This window comes from Triplophysa rosa, linkage group LG16 (genome assembly GCF_024868665.1).
Source record: "Triplophysa rosa linkage group LG16, Trosa_1v2, whole genome shotgun sequence".
Classification (NCBI taxonomy): Eukaryota; Metazoa; Chordata; class Actinopteri; order Cypriniformes; family Nemacheilidae; genus Triplophysa; species Triplophysa rosa.
In genome coordinates, this window is record NC_079905.1 from 4,192,421 (window position 1) to 4,217,898 (window position 25,478).

The window sequence follows — 25,478 nt, forward strand, 5'->3', positions numbered from 1 at the left end:
TGCTAAAGAGCAATTAGCAAGACAAACAATACTGGTCCAGAAGCGCTTCCTGTTTCAGTTTTTATAACACTACACAATGAACTGAAATGTTAAAGAAGCATCTAAGACTTAACTGTATATCTGAAATTTAAACAAGAAAAACAACTAAAAAACTGAAACTGGTAGCGTGTTGTTTGTGTGCAAATTGGTCAACGTATTACAGCAAAATATACACTCACCTAAAGGATTATTAGGAACACCATACTAATACGGTGTTTGACCCCCTTTCGCCTTCAGAACTGCCTTAATTCTACGTGGCATTGATTCAACAAGGTGCTGAAAGCATTCTTTAGAAATGTTGGCCCATATTGATAGGATAGCATCTTGCAGTTGATGGAGATTTGTGGGATGCACATCCAGGGCACGAAGCTCCCGTTCCACCACATCCCAAAGATGTTCTATCGGGTTGAGATCTGGTGACTGTGGGGGCCATTCTAGTACAGTGAACTCATTGTCATGTTCAAGAAACCAATTTGAAATGATTCGAGCTTTGTGACATGGTGCATTATCCTGCTGGAAGTAGCCATTAGAGGATGGGTACATGGTGGTCATAAAGGGATGGACATGGTCAGAAACAATGCTCAGGTAGGCCGTGGCATTTAAACGATGCCCAATTGGCACTAAGGGGCCTAAAGTGTGCCAAGAAAACATCCCCCACACCATTACACCACCACCACCAGCCTGCACAGTGGTAACAAGGCATGATGGATCCATGTTCTCATTCTGTTTACGCCAAATTCTGACTCTACCATTTGAATGTCTCAACAGAAATCGAGACTCATCAGACCAGGCAACATTTTTCCAGTCTTCAACTGTCCAATTTTGGTGAGCTCGTGCAAATTGTAGCCTCTTTTTCCTATTTGTAGTGGAGATGAGTGGTACCCGGTGGGGTCTTCTGCTGTTGTAGCCCATCTACCTCAAGGTTGTGCGTGTTGTGGCTTCACAAATGCTTTGCTGCATACCTCGGTTGTAACGAGTGGTTATTTCAGTCAAAGTTGCTCTTCTATCAGCTTGAATCAGTCGGCCCATTCTCCTCTGACCTCTAGCATCAACAAGGCATTTTCGCCCACAGGACTGCCGCATACTGGATGTTTTTCCCTTTTCACACCATTCTTTGTAAACCCTAGAAATGGTTGTGCGTGAAAATCCCAGTAACTGAGCAGATTGTGAAATACTCAGACCGGCCCGTCTGGCACCAACAACCATGCCACGCTCAAAATTGCTTAAATCACCTTTCTTTCCCATTCTGACATTCAGTTTGGAGTTCAGGAGATTGTCTTGACCAGGACCACACCCCTAAATGCATTGAAGCAACTGCCATGTGATTGGTTGATTAGATAATTGCATTAATGAGAAATTGAACAGGTGTTCCTAATAATCCTTTAGGTGAGTGTATAAACGAATGTGTAAAGACTTTCTCACTTTAGAACTTATTTCACTGATCAGCGCTTTAAGCTTGGACTTATGTGTCAGGACCATCCATGTTGTTGCATCTCCTTACAAATTAGACTTTTTTCTTCCTTAAGTCGTCTGCCATCACTCTGTCAAACACATTCCTCTTGGTGAGAAAAGGCAAAGATTCTGAAATGTATGAAACATTATGTGTAAAATTAACAAAATAGAAATCATACACAACATTTTTTATAAAATTAGGGACATAGAGAGATCTCTTGTACCAGTATTGCCGAGAATTTGCCATAGCCAAGCAACAGTCTCAGCTATAAAGAAGTCTTCATCTGAACCAAGCTGCTGTGAAAAATTGGCTATTCTGTTGTATTCTTCCACTGCAGCAGCCAGCTTTTACATTTACATTTATTCATTTGGCAGACCCTTTTATCCAAAGCGACTTACAAGTAGGAGAGCATTTAAACATTTTGTCAATTGTTAAATTGTCATAAATATGTTATCATAAACAGTACCATTAGTTTAAAAGGCCATGTTACAAGGACGATTAAAGCTGAAGTATAGGAGGGAATGCACAACAAGGTTTCTTTCCTTTTCCTCATTCCTTTGATGATGCAAAGAATGGCGTGGCGCCGCTTGTTGCTATCTGAATGGAATTCAGTTTTATAATTTAGTAAGCACAGTAACGTATTTTAATTTTGTAGTAACAAACATAAATGTAATAGTTACAAAAAAATAACATGGCAAATTGCCATTGATGTGATGCGTTTTACCTGTTTGACTGTACAGACGCTGTGTTCGCCTTTTGATGCTCACTGTCAGCCCCTCTATTTCCTCTTGTAATCTTTTCAGATCATCACTTCCAAATCTGTCATTTTCTACACAAGAAAATGCACAAAAGAAACATTATCATTTTGATCATTGACAGGTAATAAATAAAGCAAATCAAAATAATACCTTCTGCCCACTGCTGTAAATCTGAAACCCACTGATTAACTACACAATCATCATGCAGTTCTAGCTCTTCAGTGCCCCCAAGATGCACTCTTGCTCTTGCAAAGCTTTCTGAGTCTACAAAAAAATTAAGGTCTAATTACAAAACCAGCATTTAATTTAGTTATGAATGAGTAATCTGTAAAACCTAGAAATACAAACTCCAAGATAAAACAGAGAAGAAAGTTGTACCTTTAAATATCTATGAACTAAAGCCTGTCCCAAATTGAGATGCTTGCGCTCATTCCAGGACATGGCCTGCATTGTAATAATGTCTACACGACCTGTACAGAAATATAAGAGTCATGTGTATACACACACAAAGTAAATATATCTTAGTATGTGTATTAATAAAAGTCAGTATATAATCAAACCTGCATTCAACATACCTGATTTTGACATGTACTTGGTAGTAATAGCAATCCTAGATAGGAAACTGTTCACCTGCTCCACTTCTTCACCAATAGTTTACCCAGCTCCTTTCTGATAGGCACCACCATACCTAAAATGCTTTAAAATCCAAGGAAAAGCACTTATATGTTGTGTATGTTAACTTGCAAGATTCAAATTAAGTGATTTAAAAAAAAAATCAGATACAGTCAACTGTTGTAAATTGGACAATATTCCAAATTCAGATTCCAAAATAGGAATCATCTGTAAGTCCTGGAACTGTGAACCACGATAAGATTTCTTTCAGTGCCTCCAAGTCCAAGTTTGATAATGCTGTTTTCTTTAATCAGAGATAAAGAAGACCTACAGTTATTTATCAGACATACCGTAAGACATTCTTTTCGTAGAGTACAGTTTTAGATATGGTAAAATCTTGAAAGAAAATCAATTAAATATTAGTTAGTGTGTTTTATTAAGATATTAGACCATGAATGGATGAATATGTCATCAGGTGTTATGATATTAATGATATATGAGATTAGCATGTTTTTTTCTGTTCAAATAAACACGATGTCATCAATATCAAAACACCAAATAACCACAATGTGTGCAAGATATGTTGTTTAATTTGATATGTGACACAAACAACAGATTTAACATTTTGTCATGATTCTGCCCTCTCTTGTCACGCTTTTTGAGCCTTGAGGCAGAATCATGACAAACCCACGTGTTTCATGTGGAGAGAGGTATTTTTTGTCCTTATGGCTTTCCATACACTCTCTCCGGTCTCGTCTCTGTTCCCGCCCTCTCATCTCCTCATTATTGCTCGTTTATTGTTTCATGCCCTTCACCTGTTACCCTCTTGATTTTATCCCTTACTTAATGCCCCTGTGTCTTCTGTCTTGTGCCGGATCATTTTGTGATGTTGTCCTTGACCCACCTTGTCTTGTATTGCTAGTCTAGTTTAGTTATTTGAAGTCCTGTCTAGTGTTGTATTTAGTCTTGTCTAGTTTAGTGTAGTAGGTCCATGTTCCTGTATACCCTTCCTGTTCTTACCTTGCTGTTCTTTTGTTTTACCCCCTCGTGGGTTTTTGTTTCGTGTTTGTATGTATTATGAAAATCCTTTGTAACGAGGAACGCGGACGAGAGCCGTGAGGCCTAATTGCTCGTCTCCTCCACATGTCTCACGGAGGAGATCGGGAGCATAAGAGGACGAGCGACAGGACTGCTGACGAGAGAGGACCGGGCCCGGACATGTATTAAGTTTTATTTATGTTTGTGTGGCCGGCAGTCTACCGTGAGGTGGCTGTCGGCCCTTTTACTTCCGTGTTATTGTTTGTTTATTTTGATTAAAAGTTTTTGAATGTTCCCGCCTCCTTCCTTACCTACTTCGAACTGTGTTACATCCTTGATTACCCCCCCGCTGTCTGCACTTGGGTCCTCTGTCCTTGTTCCCTCATCGTTCCTGACACATTTAGCATTGACCTGATCAGGGTGTACTGCATCATTTGGTTACATTACAGTAACTACACTTTTCTAACATTCCTGAAATCACTGTATCCACAAATAGAATCTTGTGCACACAACTTACAACCTGCTTTTCAGCATGTCAACAAGCAGATCTATCTACACAAACGTGGCTTCCAGAGTAATAAATATTGTGTAATAATAACAAATAGTCTTCTGTAGGTACAATCTTTTCATGAATATGTTTTTACAGAGTTAAAATGTTTCTGATGTCTGCTATGACTCGACTATACGTTTGATGTGATGACCCCTTAATAAACATAATTTAGTTTTCAATATGTCTGACAAAATACAAAACATTTCTTTCTTTAATTAGTATTTTTTTTTAAACACACATGTAAGAGTTATAAACTTATTTGTATTATTATTAGTGTAATAAGCTCAGGATTAATGGAAAGGAACATTTAGACAGGTTAAGGGGTTTCTTCTATAACATTTAATCACTTCAATAATTGGGGTTACAGTGATTCAACAACGAGGAAATGAGACAAATCTCAACAGAACATTAGGGGTTAAACTTGATTCGCTTGCTGAATTATGTTTTGAAAACAGGTGACTAGGAATCTGCTCTAAACCAACACAAGATGGAGCTAAATAGTAATAGTAGTTTGCTTTCCAAATTTGATCCAACCATGAAACAAACCAATATTTTAATGCACATAACCAAACAAAAGATTTAAAAGAACGGATGCAAAAATGTATACAAACTGTTGTGTTTTGTCAAAGATAATATGAGAAACTGAAAGCAGTTTTGTTGTGACTTTCACGCATGTAATCTAAGCCAGAGGGCAAACACAAAGCCTTTAAAGGTAAAACGCAAAAGTAAAATGCACATAATATGTAAATGCTTGAATACACAAAAATAATATGCAAACTGTAATTTACCTCACTGTCTAATGTACCTTTACTTAAGAAGGAACAACAGTACAATGGTTTCTATAAAGGTGACTCACCAAACTGGTGAGACTTTCTATCATCATAAAGCATTTGAGGGCTTGTCAGCTGAACAGACAGGTCCTTAGCAAACAAGGTAATACGGTTTTTATATTAGTACTTTCACTTAAGCAGAAATATAAGTGAAAGCACAATGTCCAAAGACCTTTACTGCCTAGTGACGTCAAGCCTTTGCGTTCTTGCATGCCAGTAAGTTAACATCCTTTTAGATGTGGACTTCTTTGTAAATTGCCCAGAGTAAAATGCGTGTTTCGCGTTGATCATTTTTTTCTTTGAATATATTGTATATATTTCTCATTAGCTAAATGTAAAATGCTATTTTCTAAAACCTTACGTTTGTCATAATAAAACATCCGTTCTCTCTTTAGTGAAAAGACATCTTAGAAAAGTTCATCCAAAACCATTATTTTTATTGTTTTCTTTTAACATTGTGTTTTAACTATTTTATTAATTAATTTTTCTTTTTAAAAGGCCTGAAACTAAACTTTGACAGTGATCTTGCACAGCCATACAAGTTGTTAAGTCCTGCAGTACAGCATTACAACAGCATTTAGATTTTTAGTACTGTAAAGTTAGATGTAGTTCCATAATGTTTCGTTTTGTTATCTTATTCCAAGTATTCCTGAGTATTCCTAGTGCTGTATTGTGAATAAGTGCCAAACGTCCTTCAGCCGTGATATATTCAGAGGTGGGTAGTAACGCGCTACATTTACTTCGTTACATTTACTTGAGTAACATTTTGGAAAATATGTACTTTTTAAGTAAAATTAAAAGTGTGTACTTTTACTCTTACTTGAGTAAATTTCTAATAGAAAATCTGTACTTTTACTTCGTTACATTGCGTGACGTTCCTTCGTTCCTTCATTTTAAAATATGCTTTTTAAAACGCGTTGTTTATTTCAAGGTTGTCGTCTCTTTTTACGGGCATTCCCGAGTGATCGATTCTTTTGAGTCGATTCTTTTGAAAGCATTAATTGAACAATGGGCAAAACCATTTGAATAGGCTAATGAATCAGTTCAAATGATTTGTTCAGTTCGCAGCACGATCTGAATCATCTGAAGCAGGATTACTCACTCCTCGTAGCGCGAAACTTAAGAACACGCAGAACACAAAGAGCGTTGGATGAAGTGGATATTAATCTATACATATCTATACAATCAAAACTGCAAATGTGTCATATTGTTTGCCAGCAATGATAAATGCCCTCCATTTGCGCGCACCCGCACGACCTGTTCGTCAGACACAGCAACATGCGCGTTACCTGTCAGACACAGAGACGTGGGCTTGCAGAAATATACATTTGAAGAACAGAAGGAAGAAAACTTGTTGATGGGCGTGTGGTTCACTGTTTACTGTTTGTTTACAAGTAAGAGCGTTTCACAACACACACGTGACACAACACGAGAAAACATGAGCTTTGTTCAAAAATGTGTATTTCATTTAAGAGAGCACTGCAGATGCTCTAGATCATCTTAGGAAATGCTCTGAGTTTAGTTCATGCGTTAGTTTGACATGGTCTATTATTCTAAATAAGTTGTGTAAACTACATTGACATCAGGACTAGATGAAATGTACAGAAATGCTTGTCTCTTCTGTGTTTGTCTATTCTTTAGTCTCTCTAGTATATTGCAAAGATATCTGCTTATGATAATTAAAAATATTGATTAAAATGTAATATTAAAATATTGGCGTTAATTTTATGTAGTAGGCCTATATAATCAGATACAAAGTAACTAGCTACTTGAGTAGTTTTTTCATTGCATACTTTTTTACTTTTACTCAAGTAATTTTTAAAATAGTGACTTTTACTTTTACTTGAGTAACAATTTCTCTAGTTACTTGTACTTTTACTTGAGTAAAGATTTTGGCTACTCTACCCACCCCTGGATATATTCATAATACAGCAGAGCCTCTTGTACCTTATTGCTTACAAAAAGAACAACTGTTAAGTATAAACATTTAGCTGCCGCCAACAGGAATAACTGGGCTATACATTTCTAGAGTATCGCCACTTCACAGTTTAATGTTTTTATTCAATTCACAGTTCTGTATTTTAAATAAAGTTATCATCTATCCATATACAAATAATCATCTATACATTCTAATGTACTTTCCCTAAAACAAAAGTGAAAGCACAAAAGGTGAACGTAAATAGCACTAGATGGTCAGTTTTGTCGAACTTTGGTCGAACACTCAACAAATCAGTAATGTTGATGCCACTGTGGCCAATAGATCAAGTTTTTCAATTCCTAATAGAAAAATATAATTTAGAATATAATATTCGCATAGCAAGCATTTGCTATTAAACGTAGGTTACTGTTTCTATCACACAAGACTGCATCTTGAGAAACTTAATGTAGACAGTGATTGTAGAAGTAATTTGATACAGTGCTCAATTCGGTTCTAAACCTTTTAGTTAAAAAACAAACATCACATGCCATTTAGACCTAAAAATGTTGTTCACAATCTACTTGTTGTTCACCTCCAACCTGCTATACAAGATTTTAATGTAGATATGACATCAGAAGTCTTGTTGTTTGTTCAGCATGAAAAGAACTTTGTGCGGGTTTCTACAGTCAGAAAGCACATGACAGGCTTGACAGTTATTGTCCATTTCCACAGATACATCCTCAGACAAGGTAACTAACTATAAAGTCTAACCAATGCTTTTTTAAAGATTACTTTATTTTATGTGAAAACTTATATGTAATAATTTTATATTTAGGCATTTGGCAGACGCTTTTATCCAAAGTCTATATGTCTTTTATCAGTGTGTGTTCCCTGAGATTCGAACCCAGAACCTTGCGTTGTTAGCGCAATGCTCTACCAACTGAGCTACACATTATTAATATTAATTCATTATGAATAAGAAGCTATTAATTTTTTAATTAAAAACAATAATCTTAAAAACAATTATATTAATATGAATATAAAACAATCCATTTTTATCATTAATCATTAGTCATATTAGGATTTGTTGTACTTACTTTCTTTTTTTGCTCTGTAATATTGAGTGTAGAACTAAATCAGAAAAACACACACACAGCTTAGAGAGATAAGTGGATGCAAAATTGCAGTCTTATTTTTTGTTTCCTATTTCTTTAATTTCACAAGCTGAAATTGCATAAAAATGCCATAGTTTGTTAAAGCGAAAGTACAGTCTTGACTGTATTTCAGCTTTGGAATCAAAAAGACGTACTGTAAGACAGTTAAAAGCTTGGAACATTCTCATAAGTAACAATGTTTTTAATAATATCTGTATACATAAGGTATTTATGATTCTATAATTATTCATCATGTTTAGCAGGTTGTTGCAGCAGTTAAGAGATAAATAGCTAGTGTTACGAAAATGTGACATGTATATTTTGAGTCCTTAGGAGGAGCTGTGGAAAAGTCCTACTGCACGATAATTAGGTGACGTCATCGGGGAGGATATAAAAAGGCTTTGACGCAGCAATGGCGTCTCTCTCGGTTCTCCATTCCCATTGCTCTCGTGGAGGTCTCTCCCAGCGCCTCTTTGGATTATTTTTGTTTTGTTTTATTATGCTTGGATTTTCGGTAATAACTTCGTTTTCTTTTTAACTTAGCAGCAGCGGGTAAAGTATTTATTTTTAGGTCACGTTTTGTTTATTTAGTTAGAGCTGAGCTAGGGAAGCAGTTGCCCGGAAGACTCACCTGGTTGATATTCTTTTTTCGGAAGCCAGGTAAGAACCTTATTCCGAGCACAGGTGTAGTTAGGGTTCCTGTTTTCTTAGTTTTCCTACCCGTTGACTGCTACATTTGGTTTTCTTTCTTCTTGTTATTGATTAATTTGACTTTGATTATAAGAATTGATGTGAATTTGTTATATTTTTTTTAAGGAATTGAATTTCGTTGATTCAAATTAAAATGGAGGCGTTTTGAAATTAATCCGGTGTTTTTTTTTTTTATATGTTCGGTCTGTTTCCTTTATTTAATTGTTCAATTTAATGAGCCTTACACTGTAAACCCGAATAAGTTGGGAAAACTCAAAAAATTTGAGGTAATCAGTTACATCAAATTTTTTGAGTTATGATGTTCCCAATTTTAAGTAAGCAAAACTAGTAAGTTTTGAGTTTGTTGTACTGTTGTTGACTCCTTTTAATTTTGAACAATTTTAAGTAAGCAAAACTAGTAAGTTTTGAGTTTGTTGTACTGTTGTTGACTCCTTTTAATTTTGAACAATTTTAAGTAAGCAAAACTAGTCAGTTTTGAGTTTGTTGTACTGTTGTTGACTCCTTCTAATTTTGAACATTTAGCAAAGTAACTTTTTTTATTTACAGCTAAATAAATGAAAGGTCTTAAGACAACCTAAACAGTTCAGCTGCATCAACAATTAACAAACAGCCTTCACAGAGAGTGATGCAACACACGCACGCACCCTAAGCATAAGCACCACTCTTCTGAACGATGGTAACCCCAAAGGTCAAAAACACAACAAACTCTTCTAAATATCCAAGATAATTGAACATTCATCATTAACAAGGCTTTTTCCTTTCTAAAAACTCATAAAATAACACTTCATTTCAAAATTTACTTTCCTAATGCAGTCTCACGCAAAGCATGCTGGGAACTGAATTTCATTCTCAACAAATCATCTTGAATTAACTTGTTGAAATTAAGTTAAACTAACTCAAAAGTAAGAATTAGTTACAGGAACTCAAAACATTTAAGTTAGGAATTTTTTTATATAAAATTAAGTTTACACTACTTAAACTGTTTAATTTCTTTGAACATTCGGGTTTACAGTGTAAAGCTGGTTATGGGCCGTAACACTAGGCTATGTATTCAAGCTATGGAAAGTTTATTTAGTGATGTGCAAGAGAAAGAAACTAATGAGTACTCTTCCTGCACTAACTGGTTTACTACTTAAAGGGCTCATCGGATGAACATTTTCAGCAAGTTGGCATGATTTATTAGGGTCTTCATGAAATGTCTTTAACACATTTTGCTTAAAAACTCTCAATGGTTGTGTAAATGACACCCTTTTTGCCTTGTCAAAAACAAATACTCACAGCAACCCGTTTAGGTGTATGTCTCCTTAAATGCTAATGACTTACTGTGCACCCCACCCCTCTTTTGTCGGGTGTTGACACAACCCAATGCTGGTCCTCGGGGCACACCTCCCAGAATGTTTTAGATTTAACCTGATTCAACTTATCAGCTTGTTGGTGTGTTAATTAGGGATACATTTAAAACATTCTGGGAGGTGTGCCCTGAGGACCAGGGATTTTCATCAGATGGGCCCTTTAAAGGGATACTTCACCCAAAAATGAAAATTCTGTCATCATTTACTCCCCTTTGAGTTGTTCCAAATCTGTATACATTTCTTTGTTCTGATGAACACAGAGAAAGATATATTTGACAGAATGCTTCAAAAGTGCCCCAGAACTGTTTGCTGTCATGGTCCTGGTCGGGGTTCAATTTGCACGTGGGTTGTGGTGTTATTGTCGAGCACGTGAGGAGTCGCCGGCTAGCCACGTGCTCAGTGTCTGCGTCACTTTCCCAGCCCTTGTGTCTCCGATAGGATCTCCTTGCACGGGTGAATTTCCACTCAGCACTCACACGTCTGTTTAATTATTTACTAATTTAGCGATCTCATTCCCATTATTGCCACCGCACCTGTAGCCTATTCCCCGCTCATTAATATTCCCTTTATTACCCTTCTGTATCTCTTGTCGTGTGTCTGACCGTTGCATGTTACAGCCTGCTCAGACTGACCTAGATGTAGCTGCGGCTCATCTATTGAAGCTATAATTATTTACTCTGTCTTGTCTTGCCATAGTCTAGTACCTTAGTCTCTGTCAAAGTTTTCCTAGTCGGCTTGTTGTTACTCACCTGGTTTTCTCAGTCGAGCTCGGCTTTTATGGTGAGTTCGTTTCTGCTCTGGTCTCCTGCTCTCATTCTCTTTGCCTCCCCAGTTCCCACTGGCGTCCCGGACGACATCCACCCGATTCTCTCAGCATTCCCTTAGGGAATGTAAGACCGCCGCTCTTGCAGCAACATCTCGTCTCCCTCACGACAAGCACCCCGGGTCGAAAGAGGTCTTCGACAGCCGTGGACGGATCAGCCTGTTCCCGTGGACTCTCACTCGCACTTACGAGGACTGGAGCACTCATAGACTGGTTCTCGCATTACTGCTTCCTATTTGCTCGTCAATAAAACTTTGTTAACCCCGCACTTGGGTCTCTCTCTTGTGTCTGCCATGACAGTTTGCTGTCCTACATTCTTTAAAACGTCTTCTTTTGTGTTCAACAGAACAAAAAAAATTATAAAGTAATTTTTCCTACTATGGGAGTCAAAGGGGGGCAAAATTTGTCTGGGTATAAGCATTCTTACAAATATCTTTCTCTGCGTTCATCAGAACACAGAAATGTATACAGATTTGGAACAACTCGAAGGTCAGTAAATGATGACAGAATTTTCATTTCTGGGTGAAGTATCCCTTTAAACCTCTTAAAATGAATTGCCACCCTTGCCTGTTGTAGACAACAATTATGGTTTACCTGACAGTTGATACAGTTTAGTCTGGAACTCTGCAAATTCAAATATTTTTATCTTATATTTATAAATACATAGTTTTCCAATTTACAAAAAAAGTAATCTTTGACTAAATTAATTTATTTGTTTCTTTTCAAAGGCAGGCCATGTATGCAGTTATTACTTTGCAAGATTCTAAGGAAGTGATGGTGGCAGCATCAAATTGGTTGAGCCTATACAAGACAAAATGTCACTGGCTCCCATTCAGATCACCAGAGAAGTTTACAGAAGCTGTTAGAAACAGACTTGAGCCTTTAGCAGAATGGGAGATGTTAAATATTCAATGTCATGGAGAATATGGTAACACTCAAGATATTTGAATATTTGTAGCAAAACAAGCGGGCAAACAAGGAACACCTGAGAATAAGTAAGACTGAACAAATAATCAAAGAAACTACAAAGAACTACAAAATGACATGGGGAAACAGGAACTCTGGAAAACAAACTAAGTCCAAAAGACAGGGTAACAGACTGAATCGTGACAGAGCCCACCCCTTAAGAGCAGCTTCAAGACACTCACAAAAGGTGAAGTGGAGGCGGAACAGGGGGAGGGATGGAGGGCCAGGCCCATGAAGGGGAACAGTACCTGGGCCGTGGAGCAGAGGCGGAAGCCTGGGCCGTGGTGCAGAGGCGGAAGCCTGGGCGAGGCGGCCATCTTGACAGCGGGCTCAGGCTTGGCGGCCATCTTGGCAGCAGGCTCTGGACTGGCGGCCATCTTGGCAGCAGGCTCTGGACTGGCGGCCATCTTGCGAGCGGGCTCTGGACTGGCGGCCATCTTGCGAACAAGTTCTTCCTCATCTACTTCTCTCACATTGAAGGAGGAACCACCCAGTAACAGGGCCTGCTCCACAAAATTTAGAAAGCATCCTTGAGGATGAATGCTGGGAAGTTGAGTTTTGATAAGGTCATTGAGACTGTTACGGTAAAAAAACATTAGTGACTGGAAAGTCTGTTTGGTGAACAAGATTCAAAAAGTCCTGTTTGTGCTCCTCAAGGGAGCGGTAGCCCTGGCGCAGCATTAAAAGTCGACCCCCCAGTGGGCATTCTGCTGCTGGATCCATTGCTGGTCAGTCGTTCTGTAACAACAAGTAATCCAGGCAGGGAAGCAGATCCACATGCAGTAGCAGATTTTATTAAACATAAGACAAAGTAACAAAATAATAGTTATGTGACATTTGCCACCGAGGCTTCAAAGCTTGTATAAAAAAACGAAGCATCTCACAGTGAAACCCTGTACCGGAGCTTGATTCGTTTTGCCATAACAATGTGATCAGTGAGGTCCGAAGCTTCGTTTTCACACATACAGTACTGACATGACTGCTTCGTATTCTGATTCAAGAAATTCACGAACCCTCAACCCTTGACTCACGCAGGTCTCGATTGTCTTTTTCGCTTCAGTAGTGAATTGGGACTACAACTGTCACCAGGGGCGGATTAAGCCCCTAGGCTGCTCTTTGGGTGAGGCCCCCCTTAGGTGCCTTTCACGCTTGCAGTTTAGTTTGGAACGGAGCACGGTTTACATGAAAAGCCGCTAATGTAAAAGCTGTCACGCGAACTCAGGTGAGCACCATGGTACCGAACCCTGTGCATGCGCTTTAGCCAATTACAATTTATTCATTAAAACACATGTTAGAAATGATAGCGTTGGTAATTTACCTTGGATTTGAGCAAGAGTGAGCCTGCATTGTTTTGCGCGTTGCGAGTGGAATCAGAGCGGCAAATGAATGGTAATACGACGTTTCCAGATTTAAAAACAGTCCTGATAAATAGTCTGTTTGCAAGCAGCAGAAAGTAGTGGTGGGCGATACTGTAAAATTTGGTATCGATCCGGGCCAGTATTGCCGATATCGATACCAATACTTTTTACTTTTAGAAGCATTCACTTGAACTTACATTTACTTTCCTGTAGATGAAGTGTCATGATTTATCAGATGAATGTATCATTAAAGGATTCATATTGCACAGCTAAAACAAATATTATTGTTTGTTTTAGATGTAATGCAATGTGTATACCCGATTCAAGCTTCAAAAACGCTGTATTTTCCACATACCGTGCATGTTTGTATCTCCTCTTTGCCCCGCCTCTCTGAAACGCGCAGATTTTTTACAAAGCTCATCGCTCTGAAAAGCGAGGTGTGCTATGATTGGCCAGTTCACCAGTGCATAGTGATTGGTCAAATACTGCAAGCATTTCACGGAAATGTAACGCCTCTTACCATATTCGGAACATCAGGTTCCAAAGCAATTGTACTGACAGGTGATACAATGAGATTTACAATTACGCCCACCTTAACTACGTGTAGATTTGGACGGTCTTAGTCAAATCATGTTACGAAGTTACGTAGATTCGCCAGGGTGTGGTTACACGAGGCGTTTCAGGCAAGTCTGGTTGAGCATTCGCTTTTAGATAGAATGCATCTTTTGTTCCCACACTTTCATTTGTGCAATTTTACGTGTCTAATACATGCATGGGCAACTTATAACACACCAAAAACACAGAAAAACACGTACTTCCGCCATATGACCCCTTCAAAAGAACTCCAGGTATTAAGACATATATGGCTTAAAAAAATGAAAATTATGTCTCTTAATGAAATATGTATTAGAAATCTACATATGATTTGAGATATTTAAGAAATCTGCATCGTCTTTTGCATATTTTTCACTCTGGTCGCAGCCATTTTTTGCTGACGTCACATGGTTGCTGCACAGTGAGCACCCTGTAAGTAGAACACAACTCGGAATAAAAAATACTGATACGATGCCACATTGTGCTGCTATTGGGTGTAATTTTCAGTCGAAGGGCAACTAGACAACCGACATAAGCCTTCACAGCGATCCCAGCTACAAGAAAAGGAGAAAACAATGGGAGCATAAATGTGGGCGAACAGAACTTCCCATAGACCCGCGTCTTTGTTCTCGCCACTTTAGCCCTGATGACTTTGAGGCTTGTAATAGACCACAGCTAATGAAAGAGCTTAAAGGTGGCCGTGGTTATAAGCGAAGGCTTAAAACGAATGCTGTACCATCTATTTTTCCCCACAAGGAGTGTAAAGCCCTAGGTTAACGAGTGAAGACAAGAAATGCTAGATGCTATGCTGCTAGGATGGAAACGCTATGCTGCTAGGATGGAAACACGATGCTGCCACCACTGAAGGAGAAAGTTAGAGCTTTTTCGAGGAGGAACCGCACGATTTGTCAGTTCCCTATCGAGAGCGGTCTCTCGACATTGCGGAAGCTTCCTCATATGGGAACTCCTCCCTTCTCACCTCTCCTGAAGTCTTATTGGATAACGCCAGTGAAACTGGCCAATTGTCGCGCTCGCAACCAAATGTAATTACTGGCGACCCGAGACAGTATGAATACAGTGCACAGCGACAATACCTCAGAATCTTCTCTTTCACGCTGCCATCGTTGATATCGTCAGAAGCTTCTTCATCCGATGGCCGCCTTCTGTTGTCTTTGCGCGGGTCCCATTGACCCGCAGGATATGCACGAACATTGCATTGCCTGCCTGGGCCTGGCCCACGCTGAGGCGGCGTTCGGAGAGTCCGATTGCGCGCACTGTGCTGACCTGCCGGCGCGTGTCTTGAGGACTCACAGGAACGTTGCTTGAGGATTATTCGGGTCGAGGCCCACTGCCCACCCATGCCACGTGGTGGCGGCGGCGACGACGACCCGGCTCAGGGCTGCCGTCCTCTGTCGTCGCCTCGTTCCCCGGTCATTTTCACTGAGGAGAGCCTTCGTCCCCCTCCCGCCGTTGCGGATGCCATTTCCTTCGGCCTCGACGAGGAAGACGACGACTCTATGTCCATCTTGGCCTCGGTGAAGGACTGGGCGGAGTCGGAGCAGGACCGCACCGACTCGGAGAGCACCTCAGACCTCCAGGAGGAGTTCGTGAGGGTGCTGGAAAAGGCCGTTAAGGAGCTCGACCTTAGCTGGAGCACCCCGGAGGAGCCAGCTAAAAGTAAGCTCGATTCCTGGTACATTCAAGCGGGCCGCCGCCAGGCTGCACCGAAGAGCAGTACTCCTTAATTCCCTGATGTGCACGAGCACGTGGTTAAGTCGTGGACGGCCCCTCAATCGGCGTGAGTCCACGCTGCCACACAGGCTATGTTCGCCCACGTGGACGGGGCGGAGGCCCACGGCTATACCCGCATGCCGCCCGTGGAGGAGACCCTCGCTGCACATCTGTGCCCCTCCTCCTCTTCGCTGAGCGCGGGACAAGGTCTGCCGTCGAAGCCGTGCAGGTTTACCGCCCACCTCGCTGACAAGGCGTACACCTCCGCCGGGGAAGCAGCCTCTGCGCTGCACTCGATGGCGGTTCTACAGGTCTTTCAGGCGAAGATCCTGCAGGCGCTGGATGGGGGGCGCCTTGGATGCAGACGCTGTGAAGGACCTGAGGGCAGCGACGGACTTCGCGCTGATGACGACGAAGCGCACCGCACAGGCTATCGGCAGGTCGATGGGCTTCATGGTCGTCCTTCACCGCCATTTGTGGCTGACGCTGGCGGACCTCAAGGACGCTGACCAGAAGTCACTGCTCAACGCTCCCATTACTCCCTCTGGTCTCTTCAGGGATGTCGTGGAGTCGGAACGCTTCGCGGAGGCGCAGAAGCACGCAAAAGCCACGAGCCACGTGCTTCCTCACCGTTCGTTGCAGCCGGCGCCGAGAGCGAGAGCCTCGTCTGCTTCACGCTCTTCCCACAGGCTGGCTAAGTAGGCTTCGGCTCCCCGAGACCCTGGGCCGGACGTCCGGCCTAAGCAGTGGTCTGCCCCAGCTAGGAAGAAGTACGGGCAGAAGAGAGGACATCGAGGCGATAGCGGATCGTCTTCGGCTGCCAAGCCGCCTTCCTGACGGGTCTGCAGAGAGGGGGGCGAGTTCGTGAGCGGACCGGTGCTCAAGCGGCGCCGTTTGCATCTTGTTTCCCCCACTGTTGCGGGCGATTGTTGCAATGCTCATAATGTTGTGTGTGTAAATGTATTAAAAGCACTTACCTCCTCACAAAAGGAGCTCTCTCCCCTTCACTCACACCACACTGTGTCCTCTGCCCTGCCACGGTGCAGCGCGAAGCCACAGTTAGAATACGCTATAACCGGCATCCCCTCACCCACGGTATCTCCTGGAGCCTCACGCGCTTCACATTCCCCCGCCAGTGCAATTAGCCTCGCGAGGGCAGAGCGCGTCTCCGGAATATCAGCAAGCTGTATCGCCCGAGGTAATTTGGCCACTATGCATGTTTCTGAATGCGTGGAAAGCCATTCCGGGTATCTCTCCGTGGCTGCTAAATGTGATAGAACACGGGTATTCCCTTCAGTTCAGACGCAGGCCCCCCGGCTTCAGCGGAGTTGTCTTGTCACTCACATTGCCGTGCAACGCTCCGGTGCTGAGACAGGAGATTCACAGCCTGCTCAGAAAAAGAGCGATAGAGCGGGTTCCTCCAAGTGAGGTAGAGTGCGGTGTTTCTACAGCCGGTATTTTGTGGTGCCCAAGAGAGATGGCGGACTCCGTCCTATTTTGGATTTGAGACCGATCAACCGAGCGCTTCACAAGAGGGCGTTCAGAATGATTACGCTAAATCAGATCCTGGCGCAAGTTCGTCCCGGGGACTGGTTTGCGTCCGTGGATCTGAAGGATGCATATTTTCACGTTCAGATACACTGCGTTCCAAATTATTATGCAAATTGGATTTAAGTGTCGTAAACATTTAATTTTATATTGTTCAATTAAACTTATGGATGGTATTGTGTCTCAGTGCTCTTTGGATCACTGAAATCAATCTCAGACACCTGTGATAAGTAGTTTGCCAGGTGAGCCCAATTAAAGGAAAACTACTTAAGAAGGACGTTCCACATTATTAAGCAGGCCACAGGTTTCAAGCAATATGGGAAAGAAAAAGGATCTGTCTGCTGCCGAAAAGCGTCAAATAGTGCAATGTCTTGGACAAGGTATGAAAACATTAGATATTTCACGAAAACTTAAGCGAGATCATCGTACTGTGAAGAGATTTGTGGCTGATTCAGAGCACAGAAGGGTTCGTGCAGATAAAGGCAGAATGAGGAAGGTTTCTTCCAGACAAATTCATCGGATTAAGAGAGCAGCTGCAAAAATGCCATTGCAAAGCAGCAAACAGGTATTTGAAGCTGCTGGTGCCTCGGGAGTCCCGAAAACCTCAAGGTGTAGGATCCTCCAGATGCTTGCAGTTGTGCATAAACCTACTATTCGGCCACCCCTAACCAATGCTCACAAGCAGAAACGGTTGCAGTGGGCCCACACATACATGAAGACTAATTTTCAAACAGTCTTGTTTACTGATGAGTGCCGTGCAACCCTGGATGGTCCAGATGGATGGAGTAGTGGATGGTTGGTGGATGGCCACCATGTCCCAACAAGGCTGCGACGTCAGCAAGGAGGTGGCGGAGTCATGTTTTGGGCTGGAATCATGGGGAGACAGCTGGTGGGCCCCTTTAGGGTCCCTGAAGGTGTGAAAATGAACTCTGCAAGGTATGTAGAGTTTCTGACTGAGCACTTTCTTCCATGGTACAAAAAGAAGAACCATGCCTTCCGTAGCAAAATCATCTTCATGCATGACAATGCACCATCTCATGCTGCAAAGAATACCTCTGTGTCATTGGCTGCTATGGGCATAAAAGGAGAGAAACTCATGGTGTGGCCACCATCCTCCCCTGACCTCAACCCTATTGAGAACCTTTGGAGCATCCTCAAGCGAAAGATCTATGATGGTGGGAGGCAGTTAGCATCAAAACAGCAGCTCTGGGAGGCTATTCTGACATCCTGCAAAGAAATTCAATCAGAAACTATCCAAAAACTCACAAGTTCAATGGATGCAAGAATTGTGAAGGTGATATCAAAGAAGGGGTCCTATGTTAACATGTAACTTGCCCTGTTAGGATGTTTTTGATTGAAATAGCTTTTGATTTCAGTAAATATGACCTCCTAATGCTGCAAATTCAACAAATGACCATTTTCAGTTTTTTACAACCTATGAAATGTTTTCAAACTCTGTTGTGCATAATAATTTGGAACAGTGCATTTTGAGTTTTTCATTTTTTAAATAAATACTGTTGTCAGTGGGAGGTTTGTTCAATAAAATTCCAAATGTACCCTAACTGTTTATTACTTGAAAATTATACTGACTGTCATTTGCATCGACAAATTAGGAAAACCAGAGAAAGATATCATTTGCATAATAATTTGGAACGCAGTGTAGCTCAGAGGCACCGGCGCTTCCTGCGGTTCGCGTTCGACGGAGCGGCGTTCCAGTTTGCTGTGCTGCCGTTCGGACTGGCATTGGCTCCACGCACGTTCTCGAAATGCGTGGACGCAGCGCTTTCCCCTCTCAGAGCGAGTGATATGCGCATTCTAAACTATCTGGACGACTGGCTGCTTCTAGCCCATTCACGAGATGTGCTTGTCAGTCATACGCAGACGCTGCTTCGTCACTTGTCATCCCTGGGGCTGCGGGTGAACGTGCCGAAGAGCAAGCTTCTGCCGAGTCGGTCCATAACATATCTAGGGGTATGTTTCGACTCAGTGGAGATGCGTGCCCGCCTCTCTCAGGAGCACTTGGAGTCCATCTCTGCCGCACTGCGCGCCTTCAGCCTGGACCGGTCTGTTCCGCTGAGGGTATTTCAGAGACTTCTGGGACTGATGGCGTCAGCATCACCAGTCTGCCACCTGGGTCTTTTGCACATGCGTCCTTCTGCAGCTGTGGCTAAAGACTCAAGTTCCTGGAGAGCATGGTCCTCGGGTCGTGCGCGCGTGCGGATAACTCACAGATGCCTCAGCGCTTTGGAACCGTGGCGCGACTTGAGCATGTTCAGCCAGGGCGTTCCCCTGGGGCTTGTGACAACGCGCACGGTGGTAACGACGGTTGCGTCTTCCTCGGGCTGGGGTGCAGTGTTCGAAGGCAGGCCGGCGTTGGGTCTGTGGTCGCCGTCTCTGAGCAGTTGGCACATAAATCGGCTGGAGCTGATGGCGGTGTTCTTAGCTCTGCAGACTTTTCGGCCTCAGCTGATGCAGCGTCATGTACTGATTCGCACCGACAACACATTTGTGGTTTCGTACATCAATCGCCAAGGAGGGGTCCACTCCAGAGCCCTTTTCGAGTTGGCTGCGAGGCTGCTGCTGTGGGCAGACCAGCACCTGCTTTCCATCAGGGCAGCACTTATCCCTGGTCATTTGAACTGCGGAGCGGATATGCTCTCGAGGGGAGGTCTTTCCCAAGGGGAATGGAGACTTCACCCCGACTCAGTACGGATGATCTGGGATCGCTTCGGGAAGGCGGAGGTGGATCGGTTTGCGACGAGTGAGAACGCACACTGTCCGCTGTTCTTCTCGCTGCTGCGCTCCCCCAGGGAGACGGACACCCTGACGACGCGCTGGCCGGACACCCGGCTTTACGCTTTTCCTCCGGTGAAGATTCTGCCCCTTGTGCTGTGCAAGATCAGAGAGGAGAGAGCATCGGTGATCCTCGTTGCTCCGTTTTGGCCGAATCAGCCGTGGTTCCCGGACCTGAGAGAGTTACTGGTGTCCTCTCCGTGGCGGATTCCCCTCAGGGGCGACCTGTTATCTCAGGCGAACGGCTCGATTTGGCACCCCAACCCGGATTTGTGGAGCCTCCATGCCTGGCCGCTTCAGGGGTCTTAGAACCCCTCCCTCAGAGAGTGCTTGACACTATTGCGGAGTCTCAGGCGCCTTCCACTAGATGCTTATATGCTCTGAAATGGGATGTATTTAAGAAGTGGTGTATTGAGTGCGGTATAGACCCGGTGTCATGACCCGTGTCTGATGTTTTACGCTTTCTACAATACAGGATGGACAATGGTGGCCTCCCATCCACGCCGAAGGTTTATGTGGCTGCTATCGCCTCGTTTCATTCCCCGGTTGATGGGCAATCGATCGGTAGGCATGCATTGGTTGTCAGATTTTTGAGAGGAGCTCGGAGGCTGTTTCCCTCGCGATCTCCTTCAGTATCCCCGTGGGATTTGTCTCTGGTGCTGAGGGCTCTCTCTCTGCCCCCATTCGAGCCGTTGGAAGCTGCTTCTATAAGGGAGCTCTCTCTTAAAGCCGTTCTCCTTCTCGCTCTTGCTTCGGCAAAACGCATAGGGGATTTATGTGCGCTTTCTATTGGCGCGGATTTAATTTGTTTTGGGGCCGGCGACTGCAGCGTCACTCTACGGCCGAAAGCGGGTTATGTGCCTAAGTTCCTGTCTACCCCGTTCAGAGAGCAGGTTATTTCGTTGCCAGCTTTGTCTTCCGAGTCGTCTGCCTCGTGTGATGCTGACGCTCAGAGGGCTGTGTGTCCGGTTAGGGCTTTGAGGGCTTACATTCACCGTACGGCCGGGTTTCGGCTGTCTGATCAGCACTTTGTGTGCTACGGCGGGGGGACTAAAGGTCGGGCTGTCTCTAAACAGAGGCTCTCTCACTGGGTGGTGGACGCTATCAACCTGGCGTATGAGAGTCAAGGGCAGGCCTGCCCTTTCGGCGTCAGGGCTCACTCAACTAGGGCTGTTGCCTCTTCGTGGGCTTGGGCTAGAGGCGTTTCTATTAAGGACATCTGTTGTGCGGCTGGCTGGTCTTCACAGAACACCTTCACCAGATTCTACAGGCTGGATGTATCCTCCAAAGCCTCGCATGTCCTCTCGGTGAGTACGGACAGCTCAATGTTACCTAGTTGCTGATCTCCTATATTGTGCAGTTGTTACCGTGTTACTGTTAACTCTGTGCTTGGTGTTACTGGACTTGCATTATATCTGCCCGGGTTTCCGTGCTGACTTTTACTATTGTGGTGTCTGCCCTGTCTCAGTGCAGCCCGCTCATTTCTTTGGCTGAGATATGCAAATCTTGTAGAAGACCGTTCTTGCAGCTCATTGGTCTGTCTCAGCCAATCAGCTGCGGGCCCTTCAAGACGACTTCGCGATTGGTTCATCTGTGTGCTTAACACTGGTGAATGTATGCGGTCGGTGTACGGCTGTCTTGCTACTCTCACGGCGGGATTGTACACAGTTCCCATATGCGGAAGCTTCCGCAATGTCGAGGGACCGCTCTCGATAGGGAACGTCTCTGGTTACTGTCGTAACCTCGGTTCCCTGAGAAGCGGGAACGAGACATTGCGCTAGCCGCCGTGTTCGTCGCGTGTCAGCCTTGGAGGCGTTCTATCGCAGATTCTGAGGTATTGTCGCTGTGCACTGTATTTACACTGTCTCGGGTCGCCAGTAATTACATTCGGTTGCGAGCGCGACAATTGGCCAGTTTCACTGGCGTTATCCAATAAGACTTCAGGAAAGGTGAGAAGGGAGGAGTTCCCATATGCGGAAGCTTCCTCAATGTCTCGTTCCCGCTTCTCAGGGAACCGAAGTTACGACAGTAACCGGAGACGTTTCACTGCTGTCAGTAAGTGTACAGTGTTGTTCAGTTATGATTCATGCAACAACGCAGACGGATGTTAACAAGTCTGACGCAGCGGTATAGTACAGTGGTCAGTCAGTGGATGTTAGCGAGTCATTTAGTTACATGTGTGGTTCGATCCGAAAACGTACCTTGAACAGCTAACGCTACAGCGAAAAAATTGCAGCTCCTTAAAGCAAACGCTCTCCCTCTCGGTTAGCATCGGTAAGCAATATCCACAAAGACACCATCCATTTTGAGCCACTCTCCGATCTTTTTCGTTTTGATTATATTGATACTGAATGTCTTCAGTGTTTCCATCCTCAGTAATTTCGCGCTCTGGCTCAAATAGAAAAGGCTGAACAGATGACATTTTTGTAATATAGCAGTATCATAATAACGAAGCATAGATCAACGCAACCATTCGACGTCACTTCCCAAAATGCATTGCGATGTCAACAACAATGGCGGCTTACTACCGCCGATCTTTTTTACAATTTTTTTAACGACTAAGCCATATTTCTTATATTGTACATGGTATCAGTATACGTTGGGGCAACGGTAATCTAATAAGGCATACAAGTCTTAATACCCGGAGTTCCTTTTCAATATGCTAAATCTGAATACATTTTCATGACCACTAAAATATATTGTGATTTGTGCTCTTAATGTGCCTGTAGGAAAATGAATCATGTGCATGTTAACACAGTACATATTTTAAACCAAATATATTTATTTATTACTGTAATAGAATTTGCAAACATGAACTTTGCACCAATTTATTAATGGAAAATAGTCATAATAACAGATTGACAGGGCAGAAAAACAATATATAACAAAAAAATTCTCCCTATCCCAGTACTACTTCTCTAACTTTAAAAAAATCAAAGTGCACAAAATTATTACTGAAGTACAAAGATTTTAAACTTCTTTTCCGTTTTTGTTCAGTGTTATATTTAGACACACTAATTGCACAAATTAACATGTCTCCCTTTCATTACACTTTTTTAAGTGAATTTATGAACAAAGTGCACACAATTGTTTGAAAACAAAGTAAATAAAGTGCTTAAGTAATAAAGTACTTTAACTCTCAATCTTTGGCTTTTTAACCCCAAAGCCCTACTGCCATACATCGCAGTGTTTTTATTCACGGCAGTGAAATAACTCCACACGATGCTCCTCTTCTTTCTCCTCTGCTCAAATATATTAATATTAACAAGATGCACCACTGCTGTTACGATGAATGGGGAGGAATGACAGCCTGTGCGCAGGCGCAGATTTTTAGCGCAATATTTTTTATTTAAGCTTAGCAAACCAAAGTTATGGTACATGTTTAACTATTGATCGGACATATGCTGTTTAGTTGTGCTTTTTGCCAGCAATTTTAGAAATATCTACCTTCCCCCATTCAAGTAGATAGGCCTGTGGACTTACGTGCGTGGCCGTAAATAGCTGCCCAGGCGTTGCAAACATGGCCGCCGAGTGGCACGACTTGCGTAAACGGACTTTGCTCTGCTTGCGCTTGGCGCTGCTGAGTCATGTGATGGCGGACAACAAAAGACAGCAGCGCAGAGAGGAGCAACGTGTGCAAAACTATATCTATATAAAAAAGGTTTTCTATATTATACAATTATTAGCTACATTAGTGTTGTGTTCTTCTGTGCATGTTGACCAGTAGGTGGCGGAAGAAGTTTGTGTGATGTGTATGTTGAGAAGAGGGGAGTAGAGTAAGAAGTGTTCCAACTGCTGCTGCATGCGCTGTATTGTTCTACTACTTGATTTGATTAAAATAAAGTATTCTTTATTTTCGTATGCCTCCTCATTGCTTCCTACTAAGGACATAACAATTAGTAAATAAATAAAATCAGTAGTAAAAACACATTAGTATCGTTACTTTTATGTTAGGATCGATCTTTTTCGATACAACCTCTGTATCGATAGTATCGATACTTCAGGATCGATCCGCCCACTCCTAGCAGAAAGCTCTGTAAGCGAACATACAGTAATACCATAATAGCATCAAGTCATTAAAAACACAATAAATTGACCCATGTTCTGTTTACTATCATGTGTCATGCACGTTCGTGATGATGTAAGATGAATGCTAATGCACCAGGGTTTGATAGAATCAAGCTGAGACACAAACCAATGCTGCGAGGGGCGTCAGAACAATCACACATCAAATATTACAGTGTTTCCTCTACATTCCGGGTTACTTTGCAATGGAAAACACAATGAGAGCGCAAGCTCCAGCTTTATACAAGTATACACGAAATATAAACGGCCCCTAATAATGCCTCGGTGGATCTTTATGAGACACAAACCACATTGCATAAACGTTGTATAAAACAAAGCCATAATTTAAAACCAACCTGTATAATATGTGTGTCATTGTGGAATAACTCCCTGAAATATTCCTGATTACATGATGAGCTAACTTCTGCACAACAGCTAAGGATCCCTCTGCAGTTGTTTCAACCGCAGCACTGATGTTAGCCAGCGCGAGCTGCCAGTCCTCCTGCTGCTATCTTAGTCACGTTGTTCTTTTAACCTTTGTATTTTCCATTTTTGTGCTCCACTATTGTACTTTCTTTCAGACATTTTGCCGCTATGCCATCAAGCAATCGCAGTGACATAAATGAAAATGATTGACACAATTTCACCAGCAGCTGATTGGACAGTGTGACCCAAATGTAACATCTATCCAATCACCGGCTTATTTTTTGTTATATTTCTTATGGGCCAATGAGGGTCTATATTGTATTTGCATTAAAGTAAATTCAAAATAAACAATCCAATCAGAGGCCCCTAAACAGGTGGGGCCCCTAGGCTGCAGCCTAGCCAAGCCTGTGCGTTGATCCGCTCTTGACTATCACGTATGAAAGAATATCCCAAAGGCAGCAAAAGTAGGAAATAATTGAGAAATAACCTTGCACTGTTGAACATGTCCTGTTCCTTAATAGAAATCTTTAGATTTTTCTATTACCCACAGAATAAAATATAAAGTCCCCAGTTTACACGTCACAGTTATACAATAATACAGTTATACAAACATTTTCTTTTATTTTGTCATGTATGTCTAAATTAGCCTCGTTTATGACGTTCCCACCATATGGCAAGCCGATGGTGTCACAATTACGCCATAGATTAAACGCGTTTATATCCGAACGCCGTTTTTGACGGCGTTTTAAACAGTATTTG

General features: G+C 42.6%; 1 protein-coding gene and 1 long non-coding RNA gene across 3 annotated transcripts; one reads left to right on the forward strand and one right to left on the reverse strand.

Annotated features, from left to right (window-relative positions):
- Window positions 1-212: 212 nt before the first annotated feature.
- Window positions 213-2,928, reverse strand: LOC130567169 (uncharacterized). Of its 2 annotated transcripts, none has more exons than XR_008964553.1 (6): window positions 2,826-2,928; window positions 2,629-2,720; window positions 2,401-2,514; window positions 2,217-2,321; window positions 1,959-2,089; window positions 213-1,620 (listed from the first exon to the last, which is right to left on the reverse strand). It is a non-coding gene; the product is annotated as an uncharacterized LOC130567169 (long non-coding RNA). The 2 variants fall into 2 exon arrangements; XR_008964552.1 differs by having other exon boundaries at window positions 1,716-2,089.
- Window positions 2,929-6,035: 3,107 nt separating this feature from the next.
- Window positions 6,036-24,137, forward strand: LOC130567370 (uncharacterized). Its single transcript, XM_057355403.1, has 4 exons — window positions 6,036-6,674; window positions 7,854-7,947; window positions 8,686-9,012; window positions 11,967-24,137. The coding sequence occupies exon 4, from the start codon at window positions 18,987-18,989 to the stop codon at window positions 20,535-20,537; it is 1,551 nt and encodes a 516-aa protein (XP_057211386.1). The 5' UTR covers window positions 6,036-6,674; window positions 7,854-7,947; window positions 8,686-9,012; window positions 11,967-18,986; the 3' UTR covers window positions 20,538-24,137.
- The last annotated feature ends 1,341 nt before the right edge of the window (window positions 24,138-25,478 follow it).

Coding starts and splice junctions, on each gene's coding strand:
- LOC130567370 (XM_057355403.1), top strand. CDS start 18,987: ATGTACCCTAACTGTTTATTACTTGAAAATTATACTGACTGTCATTTG.